The sequence below is a fragment of the Nelusetta ayraudi genome, unplaced genomic scaffold (genome assembly GCF_046127955.1).
Source record: "Nelusetta ayraudi isolate G7.1 ecotype Tasmania unplaced genomic scaffold, CSIRO-AGI_Nayr_v1 ptg000098l, whole genome shotgun sequence".
Lineage (NCBI taxonomy): Eukaryota > Metazoa > Chordata > Actinopteri > Tetraodontiformes > Monacanthidae > Nelusetta > Nelusetta ayraudi.
This window is the reverse complement of record NW_027466148.1, coordinates 380,459-397,047: the sequence shown is the minus strand read 5'-3', so window position 1 is coordinate 397,047 and position 16,589 is coordinate 380,459. Positions and strand designations below refer to the sequence as shown.

General features: G+C 45.9%; 1 protein-coding gene across 1 annotated transcript; it reads right to left on the bottom strand.

Annotated features, from left to right (window-relative positions):
- Positions 1-4,238: 4,238 nt before the first annotated feature.
- Positions 4,239-15,305, bottom strand: tbx1 (T-box transcription factor 1). Its single transcript, XM_076048285.1, has 8 exons — positions 14,715-15,305; positions 12,936-13,305; positions 10,488-10,589; positions 9,603-9,774; positions 8,143-8,298; positions 7,217-7,284; positions 6,440-6,540; positions 4,239-5,390 (listed from the first exon to the last, which is right to left on the bottom strand). Exons 1-8 carry the CDS (start codon positions 14,887-14,889, stop codon positions 5,014-5,016), a joined length of 1,521 nt encoding a protein of 506 aa, XP_075904400.1. The 5' UTR covers positions 14,890-15,305; the 3' UTR covers positions 4,239-5,013.
- Between the last annotated feature and the right edge of the window lie 1,284 nt (positions 15,306-16,589).

Sequence of the window (16,589 nt, the reverse complement as noted above, 5' to 3'; positions counted from 1 at the left end):
CATGACAGTCAGCTAAGGTCAGGTCTTCAAACGGCCGACTCTGCGCTCTATAAAGGACTTTGACCCCACCTACCACCACCAATCACCTCCAAGTTGAGGAGCTGGTGGTGGCCCCCCCAAGTATCAAAGTCATAAGCGCCATTAGCGGGCGGAGGAAAGACGAGATCACCGCTCGGGGTTGTTTTCTTTGCTCTCCATTTGTTTTCTCCTGTGCATCTTTTCAACCCTCTGCGCTCATCGTTTCACAAGCGCATTAAGACGACGACGGCGATGACGTCGCGTTGTGCGTTTCCTGCTGGCTTCCTCCTGTTTTGTAAGTGCCCGATCACAATGACATGACGTCCTTGGTGGCCTCTGAGCTAAACCGTCTCCACCTTTTGTTCCCCCCGACCCGCCCGTGGTGACACTTTGCATTCATAACGGCTTCCGATGCCCCCCCCCCAGCCCCTGTTGGCTCTGGACAAACACCAGAGGCCGCTTCCGCTCCCGTTCCTTTTGATAAATCAAACGCGGCGGCCTCTTGATGCAGATGTCCTGCTGAATGAGAAGGCCGGACGGCCGGCCGGCAGCATTAGCAGCTCCTGGCGGCGGTGGTGGAGCTGGACCTCGTAAATCACTTCATAATGGATCGTTTAGGAAGTCAATAAACGGCCGAGGCAGAGGGTCTTCACAATAGGACACCGTGCTTCACTTATCACCCGCCGTGTGGCTTCTCTGGCCCCTGAGGTCAGAGGTCAGCCTGGCTACAGAATAGGGCGTAATCCTCTCTCGGTGGAGTCGAGGAGTCGTTGAAGCTGTAACTCTGACCAGGTGACACCGAGGACACCAGCACATAGCTCACGCAGTTTATTGTTGTTCTCGCACATCCGACCTGCCAACCTCCGATAGACAGCTTTTTTTTTTTTTCCCCTCCTTTGTCCGGTCTGGCCATAATGACTAGCAGAAGTGTCTCTGAATGTCTATGATGGCTGACAGATTTTATTCTCAGAGGTAGATCTTGAGAGTGTGAGCCAGTTCGTTTCAGGAGCTACCTCTTGAGTGGTTTTATTATAATATTCTTGGTGACATTCTGGCCATTCATGACCGGACTGAGGGAGGGATAGATAGGGGGGTGAGAGGAAAGTAGAGAGGGGAAATGAGTGTGTGTGTGTGTGTGTAGGGGGGTGGGGGGGGGGGTGATGAGAGGGATAGAGAGAGAGGAGTAGAGGAGGAGGACAGCTTTTTTTTTTTAGTCGTTTTTTATTTTTTTTAATTCTCCGTGGATTCCATAACAGGTTGGGTTTCGTTCTGGCGTCAGGGGTCAGAGGGCGCAAAGTGACTTTGCCCAGCTTCTTTGAAAAAAGCCACAAAACAGTGAGGGGAAGTTTACCTAACGATGAGCATCCTGTCAAGCGTTGACACAGCTAATTGGCCAGTTTGAAAGGTGATGGACAGAAGGTTCATCCAATCACCGTCCAAGGTTTCACTCGCTGTCCCCAAAATGCTCCCTTCAAGCGCTCTTTCTGATGGATTTGTGAGTTAAATCCAAATGATTTTGAAGAAGCGCTTCCTTCCGACGCGCTCCAAATGGGAATGAGTCGCGGCTCCTCCACCGAAGTCACGTGTTTCCCTCACAGCGTCTGTCGGTGACGCCGTACACACTGTAAATACAGTTGGGCAGCACTTGTATGAGTAGGGAGGCCGCTGGCGGGGGAGGAGCAATTAAAAGCACATGTGTTGTTGTTTGGATGGACGTCTGGTTTTCTAGCAAGCAGTCTCAGAGGTTCTGGGTTCCACTAGAGAGCCTGGTGAGGCTCCTGATGCTGCTGAGTGTTACAGTAAAACCAGGTTACTCCACTTTTATGCCTTTATAATGAATGGATACGTCAAGATGACGAGCAGAAGCGCTGCAGAAACTCTTTTCCAATACAAGCACTGCACTGACTTGCATAGTAGCTGGGTGGGATTAAGGTGCAGTTCCTTCTAATCCCTGCAGTAGGCGCAGTAAACCCTGATTTAGCCCAGTATATGAATCTTTTTTGGGGGGGATTTTTATAAATAAAAAAGGCTGATTTAGGAGTAAAGCTACAGTTCTGGTAGAAAACAGATGAAAACAGATTTCTTCATTTTTCTTTCTTCCTCGTGAGGCCTCGTTTTGGTCATAGAGAAGAAACAGTCCGGCTTTAACGTCTCCAAATTAATGCCCAACACACACACACACACACACACACACACGCACACACACACACACACACACACACACACACACACACACACACACACACACACACACACAATCAATCACATGGAATGTTTATTATTGTTCGAAGAAAATGTTCCTCAATTCATACGGGTTGTAGGGAATTTTCAAGCAGTTTAACATTTTTATTTGTCAAACTCGGGATGCTGCGGGAGGAGGGGAGAAACTTTTCTTTCTTTTATTGCAGTGGTAAGATGTAAGCGAGTGATTTCCTAAAAGACTGTATTTATCAAAATGGACATGCTATCTTCTGGAGGTAATTCTACTTTTAGACCTAAACTGTGAATTACAGGTAAATGTTGCAATTTAGATTTTTTTTTTCCCCTGAGAAAACATTTGGTGCTCAACAGAATTTCATAGTGGACTGTCTTTTACTGATGTAATTAAAAAAAAAACACTAATATTCTAAAGTATATATACTTACATATAGGTTGATTTTTAAAGGGCAGTCATATGCTTTATTCTTAAATCGTTGTTGAAATAATTTCATGTCCATCATGGAGTAATTATATTTTAATGCGTATCTGAATACTGTAATTCCTCCATCCATGTGTTAATACATATATATATATTTTTTAATTTACACTCTTTTAGTTTTGCCGCCGTCAGCCCGGAGATCAAGTTCATCTCTGACTCACCTTTCCTTCCAGCGCTGCGGATACAAAACCTTTTTATTTCTCGGCTTCTGATTGGCCTGCAGGCCGGAAACCTCTGCAAGCACTTTGTGCACATTATGTGGTAGGTGAGCTATATTTAATTTGCCGTTGGCATCGTGTTTTATTTCCACTGCAAATAAAAAAAAAAAATAAACACCATGAAAAGGTGAAGATATAAAATGCACTTCAGCACTGTGTAAAGTTAAACACCAAAATCTGTGCCTTGTTAACCACACACCTATTGAATTTTAAATAAGGTGAGAGACGAGGAGAGAGGATAATTATGAGCTTTCAGGCCAACATTCTGAAATGCGAGCTAAATAAAGTGCAACGTTGTGTTGTTGAAACTAACCAGCCCGTCAGCTCATGTAATCTCCACGCCGGGCTAATTGACGCAGGCATGGCAATTAAACGCCCAATCAGGTACGCTCAAGTCATCGGGCCAATTAGTGGGCGTTCAAATGTTAGTTTAACCTTTGACACCTTCACAAACCATTTAACAGGCCGGCCAGGGTCGGGCGGCCTCGGGCGTCCTCCAGCCTCACACTGAGGGAACTTTGACTGGCCGACAGTGAAAGCGTTCGCCACACGACCCCGCAGCAGTTAGGAAAGAAAAGCCAGCAGGGATTCTTCAATATTGCAAATGTCTTGTAAACGTAGAAATGCAATTAATACGTACAAAATTAGTCGGTTTTTTTTTCTTTTTTAAATGTTTGAGAGTTTATTGTTATATTTATTCTTTGTGCCATTCAATGCATTTTGTGTATTAAATAAGGTATTCAATTAATTCAATGGCCATTTGACAACAAAGGTTCACTGATGATGCTGCAGGCCCAGATCAGTCTTTTTTCTCGTAATACGCAGATGTTTGTATTTAACCACACGCTAACAAATATTACAGATGGCTTCTAAGATTTATTATAGTCCAGATTCATTGAAAATAATTTTTAAATTATTTCTTTTTAATTATTTTAAAAGTTTTAAATTTTAAGTTCTCTTTTTTGGGGGTGACAGCATTTAAATGCTTCTGTTTTGAGACAACTCAATTTAAATGATCTAATACGCAGGGCTTATTTGCACATAAATGTAAAAATGATGGAGGAATTTTTCTTGCTGATTGATTTTTTTGTTTTTTGTCTCGGCTGAACCAGGTGCAGATTTCTCTGTTTGAACCGCTGCTTTGTCCCGACGACCTTCTGCTCCTGGCCACCGGTGACAGCCGGACGCCTCAACACAATCCACTCGGAGCAGCGAACAAAGCCATCAGTGAGTTCCACTTTTTTTTTTTTCTTCAACCCTCCTGCGGCTGGCGCGGCAGTGAATGGAAAGACTTGTTTTCTCTCTGAATTACAAGAATTTAATGTTTGCTTTACAGATACAGAAGTCATTCTGCTTCATTTATTTACTTTGAATTGCTGCAAGTCAGTGCCATGGTACAAGCTTCTCAGAGCGGCTCGAGGTCTCCCTCCCACAACCAGCCTCCAAATCTCATCTGCCCAACTACACGTTCTTCTCCTTCTCCTTCTTCTCCTTTTCAGCCTTAAACAAAAACACGGAGGTGCGTTTTCGACACCCGCTCTGATGAGCTCAACATGCAAACATCTTGTCTACCCTACAGGAGGTCCATGGACTATATATATATTTATATATATATTTACATATATATATAACATATGGCTTTTTTGAAAGCAAATAAAAACAGGGCAAGTCGAAAAATAAAAGTGCATCCAAACACAAAAAAAAAACAAAAGAAAAAAAAAACACAAAAAGGTTTCATTTCCAGTCTGCGACCGGAGAGACTGTCCACGTTCATTCGGGAGGTCCATGTATGTTTCCTCCGGAGGTCTGCCACGCCCCCATTCCTTCCAAATCTCAAGCTTTTTTTTCCTTTTTTTTTTTTCCTTTTTTTTGCCAGTAGGGTCCAAACGTCAACACAGACCTCTTGGAGGACTCAACAGGTGCCCGCTGCTCAAGCAAAAGAGGCATTTCCTTTTCAATAAATATGGCGGCGCTGCTCCGTGGGCGAGGCCTCTCTGGCCTGTGGGCGTCCACCTCGCCGTCGAGCCCGCCCGCCCGCCCGCTATTTTTTGTTGTTTTTTTTTTCCACTCCCGCGGCGGTTATCTGGGGCCGTAGTCATAGTTAGAGCTGGTGGCCGAGTACATGTTGGCCGTGGCCGGGTTCATGTGGTGGTGGTACGTGTGTCCCCTGATGCTGGGCAGCGGGTAGGGCGACGGCCGGGTCTTGGCGCCCAGGTAGTGTTCGTAGGTGCTGGGGTACTTGTAGGGGTGGTGGTGCAGGGTGTCGGGGGGCAGCGGGTGGGCCTCGGGCCGCAGGTCGTGGGGCGGGCTGGGCCGCCCGCTGCTCAGCGACACGGCGTGGAGGCCCCCCGGGACGGGCAGGGCGGGGCTGAGCACGCGGGACATGAGCTGGTGGGCGGGGTCGGCGTGGATGGGCGTGGCCCCGGGGTCACGCTCGTACTCTCGCCGGCTGTCCTCTGTGTGCAGGGAGGAGAGACGGAGGTCAGCGCAAACACACACATCAGGTCATTGATGCACAAAGGGCCAATAGTTCAAATGTATTTATCTTAAAATAGGATGCAGGCCTTTTAATCAACATTTCGATGTAAAGATGCAAAATAATAGCAAATAGTGGATTTTCATTTTGGGTTCCTCTGCAGGTTGGTTAAATTACACAGTAGACATAAATAAGCTGTCGATATCAGAAATCATTTTAAAACCTACAAAACGTGTTGCTTGCGAAACACAGGATTTAAGTGCTTGAATCTTTTTTTTTTTTAATGCAAGTTTTCTCCAGTATTTTTCAAGTGCTCCCTATGTTGTCCCTGTGTCCACTGCTGCAGACTGCACTGATCCCTGCTGCACTCACACAAGTCTTGTCGGTAGCTTTTATTTTCTTATGATTAAATTAAATGTGTAAGTTGTGAAAATGAAAACTGCAGTTTTTCTGCTTTTTATTTGGAATTATCCAAATATTAAATATCTTTATTGTCATTCCAAACATTTTCACGCTGAAACAAAATGTAGTTCTAAGCTTATCTTAAAAAAATATTGATGTCTTAAAAAGGCTGAAGGTAAACAAATTTATAAATGCACACAAATGACACATTCAATAAAGAGCTAAAAACCAGAGAATTATTACTGCAGGTCCTTGAGGTATCAGTCATGAGGCGGCTATAGTGGCGGTCAGTGATGTGAAGTGCATTAAGATTATCTGTTGTCTTACCGTCACATAAAATATTTGTGAGTCAAAACCAAGAAGCTTTTTCAAGGCGGCTGCAAAAGTCTGAAGTCATTGAGTCATCAAAGGATTTTGAATATTTTATCTGACTTTTTTTTTTTTTTTTGTTTTAACTCATTTAAACTAAACATAATCATGTGATTCAACAATGCCGTGCAATTCTGAGGACAAGGTGACCTATGAATCACCCTTCCAACTTTTTTTTTTTTTTTGCAATCATTCCTGAAACCCGCGTGTCTCTGTCCTTGCTCTGTGTGTGTGTGTGTGTGTGTGTGTGGTTCCGACCTTTCTCGGAGCCGTTCTGCTGAGGAGGGGACGACATTGGGTTCCTTGTCCTGGCGAAGGCGCTCATGATTGGCAGCGAGCCTGGCCGGTGGTTCCTGGGCCTGCAGGAGCAGCAGAGGCTTCGGTTACACACCGACTGCTGGCGGGCATCACGTCGAGGGCGCAGCCGCCTCGTTGTTCACTCGGTTCGTTTTTTTAAGACGATGAAGTGAACGCTGCAGACATCCCCGTACCACCACCACCACCACCACCACCCCCACTCCCCCACACACACTGCGCACAGTAAACGAAACGTGAGCCGCAGCCGCTGCCGCGTTAATGTGACTCATATTGTCCCGTTTCATAAAAACAATCACCAACTCCCACCAACCTCAGCGTAATTGCTTCAGTCAGTGCTTTTTAAGAAAACAAGGAGAAAGACAGAAAGAAAGAAAGAAGGAAATAAAGAGGGTAATTTGCAGAGCTGGACAATAGCATGTGGAGTTTGTTTCTTTCAGCTGCCTGACTCTACCAGCCGGGTGGGTTTCTTTCTTTCTGTCTTTCTTTCTTGTTGGAAAGAAGAAGAAGAAGAAGAAACTCCACACGGCGACAGACACCGCGAGCTGCCGCATGCTCATTTGTCAGTGACAGAGAGCAACAGGAAGCGCCACAGTCGAGCGACTTCCAAACAATCTCCAGTGATTTCAGGACTGCGCTGCATGTGGCACCTGCCCGCCGTGACGCGGCCGTGCCAAACGCAGCGCTGCGGCGCGGGCGCGCGCGAGTCGAGCGGCTCACCAGTCCTCCGGGTCGCAGTCCCTGAAGCCCTTGGCGAAGGGGTTGCTGGCGATCTTCAGCTGCGTGATCTGGAGTTGCAGAAGAAGAAGAAGAAGCAGAGAGCTGGTGATTAATGCGCGCGCGGTTGTCGTTGATCACGTCGGCAGAGGTTTCTCTCTGTTTCCTTTAACTTTTCGCTACTTTGAAATTGACTTTGGGAACAGAATCACTGCAGAACAGGCGGTTCCGAGTGCGTTCAGGAGGACAGCGCGAGTTCGAGGAATGTCAGTTTGCACAAGGCTAATTTTGTCAAACACCGTCACGTCCCACACACACACACACACACACACACACACACACACACACACACACACACACACACACACACACACACACACACCACTTCCAGTCCAATCTGTCCCTGCGTCTCTCGCCTGGCAATAATTTCCCTTTTTCAATATTTTATTACAGGAAGTTTACAGAAGCCCTCCTCGACCAAACAGCCCCAAATTAAACAGCCGGGGAATTATGGGGCTGCCGGTGGAAAATAAATCATTACAATGCTTAACGGCTCCCCGTGTCGCCATTACGCGCAGGTTCCCGCCCACCTCGCTTCCACCCAAAAAAAAAAATGGCTAATCTCAAACGACTTTTCCACAGCCTCCGAGGCGCTGCGCGTCCCTCTGAATGACGAGTGAATGGAAACAGAGCCGCGCGCTGCTCTGACGCACAGAACGAGGACGCGTAAAAAGTTGGGGTTTTTTTTATGCGTAAAAGCTGCAGCAAAATTAGCAACAACAACAAAAAAAAATCGATTCCAAAAACTCTTTGGATGTGAGTTATGATGCTTTCATTCCTTCTCCGTCTCCTCTCGCTAATATTCCGTCTGTCTCCCACTCGGCCGTTCTCTCTACTCGGTGCGAGCCCGGCACATGCGGGCCTCCTACCCGGTGGTTCTGGTACGCCGTGACCGCCGTGAAGCGGGTCTCCTCGAACACGAAGGTCTTGTAGTTCTCCTCCGCGTACTTCTCGCTGTCCTTGCGCGGGTCCACGTAGACCACGTGGAAGCGCGGCTGGTAGCGGTGCATGGAGTTCAGGATGATCTGAAGAAGAAGAAGAAGAATTTATTAATCCCACATTGGGGAAATTTGCATAATTACAGCAACAACACAGTAGAAAAGAATGAAGAAAATATTGGGTAAAAATAAATCGAATCAAATATTTGTAGACTATGAAGGAACAAACAAGATATTCACAAGTTATGAACACAGTATTGACATAAACCTGAATGAATGAATATGAAAAGTAAGTGTGTCAGAAGATGATTCTACTGAGTGCAGTCACATAATAATAATAATAATAATAATAATAATAATAATAATAATAATAATAATAATAATAATAATAATAATGATTATAGGATTAAATTACTTCGACGCTCTTTGAGATAATTAAATCTAAGAAAGAGTAGAATTTGATTCGCTGGTGAGCAGACCAGTCAAAATCTTATTTACTTAAAAGAACCCATCGAAAACTCGTCAGTCACCAGAAAAGTAAATATTTGAATTCTTGTGTTTGCTGGGATTTGAGCTGTTTTCAAGGTTTGATAAACGTCGCCCGAAGCTTAAGAAATGGAAAATATAGATTAAACTTGCCAAGAAGTAAACAGAGAATCCGCTTAAGAAAAAAAAAAAAAAGAAGAAGAAGCACGTAGGGAAAAATATAAAAAGTAGAGTGAGGTTGTAAACACCAGTAATAATGGGCGTCTGGGGAAATTGCAAATTACAAACTACGAAAATTAGGCCATTTCGCTGCCTCGGTGGTAATTTTAAAAACAAGGTCAACTTGTTCCCATTTAGGTCCAGTAACATCTCCCTCGTTTGCTCCACAGCGGATTATATTAATTATACTATTACGTTATATTGTTGTCGTTGTAACAAATAAAAATAAGAAATGCTGCTGTACTGCGCAGTGAATTCAGCCGCCCGCTGTCCCCATTTAAGTTATCACGAAAATGAAATGGTATGGTAATAAAGGTTGAACTCGTTTGGTTAACTTACAGCCGTGAAACCTGCGTGAAACAAATTCAGATTTTTTTTATTTTTTTTTTGGAACAACAAAGACGTCCAGTATTGAAATATTCGCCCTCTTCGCAGGACGAAGACAGAATTTTAGCGTGGAAAGTGATGCAAATATCGACTATAATCTTCTGCTAAATTCAAGTATAGAAATCGCGCAATACGTCTCTGATTGTTCAGAATTAACGAGGTCGCACCTTTTTTAAAAAACAAAACAAAACAACAAAACAACAACAAAAAAAACCCCGAACGCATCCAAAAAATAAAAAATAAAAACCATGGCCTTTTTAAAATCCCTCTTCTGTGTCACCATCCGTCCGTGAACTCACGTGTCCGTTGTCGTCCAGTAGGTTGTTGGTGAGTTTGAGTTTGTCGAAGGAGACGATCTGCTTCATCCACTGGGCGCCTTTGGCCGGGGAGTCCGGGTGGTAGTGCACCCTGCCCGGCGTGGCGGGGTCCGCCTTGCCCGCCACCAGCCACGAAGAGCTGTGGAAGGCGTACCTGCGGCACCGGAAACGACGTCATTAGACTCGGGCTGCTCTGAACACATCTGTCTCGGAAACTATACAATACACGGCGTTTTGAAAGGTCAGCACTGTGTGTGTGTGTGTGTGTGTGTGTGTGTGTGTGTGTGTGTGTGTGTGTGTGATATTAGACACAGACTGTAGGTCGTTAATTGGTTGATTTGTAGGATGCAGAATTTGATGAATTCCTTCAGATGTTATTGATTTATTAATAAACGTAGGTTATGCGTTTTACACTAGCAGTCAAAAGTCTGGACCCAGCCTATGAATTGAATGTGTTTTCTTTCATTCTAATGACCATTCACATTGCACTGAAGGCGTCAAAACTACGTATGAACACACACTGAATTGTGTGGGAAAAAAATAAAAGTGTCAAATAACTCAAACATGTTTTATATTTCAATTCTTCAAAAAATAGCCACCTTTCATAAAAAAAAGCATATTTAGAGTTATTGAATGTGTTTTTGTTTGTTGCCTAGTGACATATATCTTGCTCATATATTTGATGCCTTCAGTATATGTCTGCAGTGTAGAAAGATGTAAAGATAAAAAACAAAAATTGCATGAGAAGGTGCGTCCAAACATTTGACTGGTAGCGTATATTTTATTTAATATTTGTAGTGTTTCATGTTTTGTAACTTTCTGACAGAGTGTGTGAACTTTGGAAACCTTCAAACATCAAAGTTGTACCTGTATCGCTTGTCGTCCACAGGCAGGAAGTCCATGAGGAGCATGTAGTCCGACATGGGATCCATCCCAAAGATTTTCACTTGGAAAGTCGGGAACATTCTCCTGGAGGAGGAAACAGCCAGGCGAGGTGAGTGAGTGAGTGAGTGACTGACTGAATGAGTGAGTGAGTGAGTGTTCAACTGCTTATTATCGGTGACAAAACCTGCGCGACTTCACTTCACTTCACTTCCACGCTGTGCGCGCGTGTTTTTGTGCATTTAAAAGAGACCAACATTGACAGAGCTGCTGCTGCTGCTGCTGCTGCTGCTGCTGCTGCTGCTGCTGCTGCTATTGCTGCTGCTATTGCTGCTGCTATTACTGCAGCTTTTCGCCTTGCAGTCAGCGGCGCGCTCACAGAGACATGCGCGCAGCTCGAGCTCATTTCTTGTTGAGCGCGAGGCTCCCGGAGAAAGAAGAGAGAAGCTCCCGGCTATTGGAGATGACGTGATTCGGTCCGCGCGTAACCAGATAGGCACACACACACACACACACACACACACACACACACACACACACACACACACACACACAATTTTTTTGTAATTGCTGGCAAGACACTTGGACGTGTTGTTATTTCTCTGCTCTTTTGATGACTTCCAGATTTGGGAAGGTTTTACGTGTGTGTGTGTGTGTGTGTGTGTGTGTGTGTGTGTGTGTGTGTGTGTTCGCGCGGTGGCATACACAAGCAGCAGACACGAGCGTCTCTCTCTCTCTCTCATTGAGGACAGGCGAGGTGTGACACCAGCCTGGAGATTAAATATGTATCGCCTGAAGAAAGAGCGCGTGCCTGCCTGCGCGGCTCCACAAATTAATATTATCTTTATTCCTATCAGCATCTCTTACCTCGCTCGCGTAAAAAAAAAACAAAACAAAAAAAAACTCCGTGCGCCCTATCCATACCGTCCCTCCCTCTATCCGTCTTTCCCTCCCTCCCGCCATCCCTCCTGGCCGTAAAGATCATCAGCTGAAAGTGCAGTAATCCGCCGAGTCAGTGAAAGGGATCCTGAAATCAACGCTCAATTAACGTCAGTGTTGTGGCTAGGTGCGGCTGAAGGAGATCTCTAAAGTGCTGCAGCTCTGCTTTCTCCTGTCACATGCACGGCGGGGAGGAGGAGGAGGAGGAGGAGGAGGAGAAGCAGAAACTCTACCCGCGCCGTCAGGATTAAATCAATTATCTGGTGCCTCTTTTTATTAATGCAACGCGGTTAAAACACGCTGGGTTGTATTTACAGACCCCCAGAGTTAACTGGTGGGAAACCAGCGCCTGATATGGACATTTACCAGAGGTCACTGGTGGTGATCTCTTTTTTATTTATTTTTTCAGCATTAGTTCAAGACATTAAAAAAATACATTAGAAAATAAAATGAGTCATAAGTAATAATAAGTAATAATAATAATACTATTTATTATTACACAATAATGTGAAAAACTCCATCTAAATACAGGAATTAATGCGCACAAATGTCATCACATCAGAGAGTCACAGTGACGGTTCTCGCGCTCGACATGACGGTCATTTTGACGCAGTCCAGATCTAAAACAGCAGCGCAGTCAATGTTGCAACTGTGTTTGGATTTAAATTAAACGCGCATCAAATATAAAACTTTCCAAAATCTTGACTGGATCTGTGAAAACTCAGCAGGATCAGATTAACACGATGTTTACAGTTTACACACATAAACGCACTGTTGCACAACCTCAACAACTCAACAACAACAAAAAAAATCTTCCAACTGCTAAACTCGACTTTCTAAAAACATTTTCATCAACTGCAGTTTCTGAAGAATGTAATAATTGTCATTTTTATTTGACAATTAGAAATTTTTTTTTTCTACGTCTTTTAAATAATTCAGTGTGACATTATCTCCTTTTTGTTATTATTTTTAATTACACGCAGGAACTGATTTGAGTTCTAGTTATGTTGTAATATGTGTGATATTTAATAGGATAAGAAAATAAAATATAGATTAAAGATAAAATGCCGAAGCAATGTAAATTGTTCAAATGGAGTTGTGTTGTTATTAGTATGAAGGAATAAAATATAATTTGAACAATTTAATAAAAAAAAAAGTTTTTTAAAAATAAGGTTCCGTTATTATAAAAGTAGAGTATATAATAGTAGCAAAAATACTTGTTTAAAGTAAAATCCAAAAGCAGAACTGCTTTGGAAAATAGTGAAAAATAAAATGTTTAGGTTAAAAAAAAATCTTGAGATTAGCATGATTTCAATTCAGTTAACTTTTTTTGAAAGATGAAATTCTAAACCCCATCCTTTCTCTAATTTACGTCATCCACATACATTGAGTTTTTTTTTTAATGAAATCTATATTCCCCAACTCGAGGTCTGCGTTCCTGCACTGCTTGCGCTCTGCAGCCAGCAGTGTGAACACGGAGGCAGCGTCTCTCACCTGCCGGCCTTGGTGACGATCATCTCGGTGCCCAGCTGGTTGAACTCGTCCCACAGCGCCTTCATCTCCAGCTGCACGCTGATGTTGGCCACCTTGGGGTTCTTCTTCACCAGGCTCTTGCCGTTGGGCGTCGAGTTGGACGAAGACGAAGACGACGACGAGCAGTTGGGCGTCCCGCCGTCGCTCGGCGCCGCCTGGCCGGGGTTGGAGCCCGGGTAGGCGTAGCCGCCGCCGCCGTGCTGCTGGGCGGCCGACGGGCACGGCTCGAAGTGGGCCTCATGCTGGCTGCTGTAGGGGTCCCCGGGGGACGGCGAGAGGTGGTAGCCCCCCGGCGGCGTGTTGAGGCTGCTCAGGCTGCTGGTGGTGAAGGCTGCAACATCGCAGAAATGGGACAGCTGCGTGAGCCACGGGCTGGATATGGCCGAAATCATCCCCGGAGGAGCCGTTTGACGCGGCGCAACGCGCGGTTCGAGACTAGTCGCTCGGTGGGGGCGGAAGAAAAGAGGGGGAGTAATATATATATGTTAAAAAAAAAAAAAAAAAAGTAGAAACGAAAAAGAGCTGCTGCAGCTGCTGCCCGCGGCTCCCCGGAGGAAGATGTCACGCACACATACGCTCTTGTCGCGCGTTAAAGGCTTCCGTGTGGAGTAATAATCCCCGCGGTTCTGTCCGCCGCGTCTGGAGGATCTTTTTTCTTTTTTACGGGCCGCCCGCCTCTCGCAGAACAAACCAATCGCGGCTCCGGGCTGAAGAGAGAAAGCAAACAAGCGGCTGCGTTGCGTTCACGCAGCGTTCCTCGAGCAGGAAAAGAGCCACGACGCTGCGGCGATACACTGGAGTTTGTGCGCCTCGGCCGAGTCCCTGCGTTCTTATCTGACGCACGGGGCCTCCCCCACCCCCTCACCTCCCCCACCCCCTCACCAAACCCACTCCGCCCCCCCACCCTCCACGATAAAAACCGGTTCTTGTTTCTATTTAGATAAGGAGCTGCAGGTAATGCGCCTTTTCCGCGCCTTTGGGACGAGACTGATTGACAGTGAAGCGCGACCCTCTTGTTTTAATGGGCTTTCCGGCACCCATTTCAACTTTGTGGATAAAGGGTATCGCCAAACCCCCCCTTCCCCCTCCCCCCCCCCCCCCCCACACACCCCTGTATAGCCAACAATAGAGGAGCTGAGGGCGAACGGTGTGCAAGGTAAACACGCATTGATTTGCATGAACAAACAAACAGGCAGCAGGTGACTGTTGCAGTTTTTTTTTTGTTTTTTTTTACTTCATGGAGACATAAATTCGAGCCATAGTCCCACCCCCAGCTGGTCGTGGATTTATCCTGCTCTGTTTTTGAACAGTGCTATTGGCCGTGCAAATTAAACTTGATTATTATTATTATTATTTATTATTTATTTATTTATTTTATGCCGCATCTCTCTCCAGAAACTTCTTATTTTCCTTTCCTCGGCTGCTTTCTCTCCAGTCTCCTCCCAGACGGTGACTGCATGGTCGGGACTCTGTGTGCAATGCTTTCTCACAATCAACCAGCCGTGATTCTTCTTCGTCTTAACAAATAGTCTCATCCAAGCGGGTGGAAAAATGCTTTGATTTATCGCGTGTCGTTTTCCCTCTAGATAAATAATAATGATAAAAAAAAAAAATCAATTTAAAATCTAAAGTGACGCGTCGCCCAGCGCGCGGCGAGGACTTTTTTCTTTTCTCCACATGATCCCCCCCCCCCTTCCCCCCCTCTCAGCGGCTCTACGGGCGTCGGCGCTCAACATTTACCTTCCATTTCCCGGGTGACAGTGCTGTAGTGCATTTTAAAGAAGCTGCGGTCGTGCAGGTCGGGGCCGGTGCTGTGTTTGCCAAACGCCGCTCTGCCTGCTCGCTCTGCGGCCGAGATCAGAGAGGCAATACTGAAAGCATTCGCCTTTGGAGACAGGGGACCCTCGTCGTCCATAGGCGAGGGAGCGAGTCGGGGAAAGCCGGCCCTCCACCTCCACCTCTTCCTCTTCGTCCACTACCACCTCCTCCTGCTCCTGCTCGTGCTCCTGCTGCTGCTGCCGCTGCCGCTGCCGTGCTCTCTAAACGCGCTGAAAGCAGGAGCACGACGGGGAAGAACATGCGCCCGAGCAGGGCTTCCACATTCCGTCACCGGCGCTGCCGCCGCCGCCGCCGCCGCTGCTGCTGCTGCTGCTTCACTCAAAAGTTATTCCAGCAACTCCTCGAAACCTCCCCAGAACGCGGACCGCTTGTCGAGTGGGTTCATCCAGGGCGCAGCGCTGCTTCGTCCCCGGACCGGCGGCGGGCGGGGTGGTGTCATGTGCAGCCGAGCCGTGAGGAGACGCTACTGCCGCAGCTTGCAGCAGAGAGAGCATCAAAAGGGAGCGAGCTCCGCGCGCGCCTCCCCCTCCTGCGCCACTAGGGGGAAAAAAAAAACCCGCCTGTTGGAACTGCTGAAGTTGGCGCTTCATGTTTTATTTCAATAAGGCCCCCGTCAGTCAGTCAGTCAGTCAGTCAGTCAGCCAGCCAGTCAGTCAGTCATTTGAATTCAGCTCCAACGTCACTGCCATGTCCGGCTGCAGGGTGACCCACTTTTTTGTTGCGACACTTTGCAGCGCTTTTGAATGTTTTCTTCCAGATGGAAGCGCCGCTTCATGAAGATGGTCTGGGACAGTGCGGTGGAGGGTGCTTGTGGTGCAAACTTAAATAATAATAATAATAATAATAATAATAATAATAATAATAATAATAATAATACAATTGAATCTGAAGTCTGATTTTGAAAGTGTCAGCTTGTGTTGGAAAGCTTAAATTAAATATGTACATACAACGAATCGGTTTATGGATTTTTATGCGTAAAACAAATCGACTATGTGCCAAAAATCAAAAAAATAAATCAAGCCAATTTTTAAGCGTTGCAATAATTAGCAGTTGTAAAATATTTGTTTTCAATCCCCAACGAATTCCAGCACACATTACTGTCTCATGACAACCTGCATGTCCTGCAGGTTCGAACGCCAAGTGACGCATTTAAGCAGAACTCCGTGGCAGAATTGCGCCTTGCAGGCAGACAGTAAACACGTCGCTGGACTTGACCTCTGCCGCCTCTCGGCTCGTCCGGCCGCGTCTCCATATAGCGCAGATAAGGATGTGTTTTGCGGTTGTTCCGCCGCGATGCTCCAATTTACACCGAGTTAGGCGTGAAGGCAGCAGCGGGGTTCTAATGGGATAAAGCCGGCGGAGGATTACGGCTCTATTTGTTTTGGATGTCTCCCGGCGGGAGGGAGGCTGCTGGGGGGCGCAAACAAACTGCGGCAAGATGCTGTTCTTAGGGGTCGGGGGCGGATATTTGGACAGCGAGATAAGGAGGCTGATGAAAGTCATGTTGTGAGTTATTATCTGATCTGCTGATGCATAAAATGAGGGAAACACTCGTGCCTGCCCCCTCCTCTTCTCACCCAGGTCTATCAAACAAACTGGCGCTGCAGAGAAAACATCAACCTCATGCAGTTTGTCGAGCTTCTTTCTTTCTTTCTTTCTTTCTTTCTTTCTTTCTTTCTTTCTTTCTTTCTTTCTCTCTTTTATTTCAACTTTCAATCAGATATGATGGCACCGATACCGGCTCTCGTCGCCGATGCCAAGTCGGAAGCCTCCCGC

Coding starts and splice junctions, on each gene's coding strand:
- tbx1 (XM_076048285.1), bottom strand. CDS start 14,889: ATGGACGACGAGGGTCCCCTGTCTCCAAAGGCGAATGCTTTCAGTATT. Junction 9,775..10,487: donor GTGGACGACAAGCGATACAG/GTACAACTTTGA, acceptor CCGGTGCCGCAG/GTACGCCTTCCACAGCTCTT. Junction 6,541..7,216: donor GACTGCGACCCGGAGGACTG/GTGAGCCGCTCG, acceptor CTGCTCCTGCAG/GCCCAGGAACCACCGGCCAG.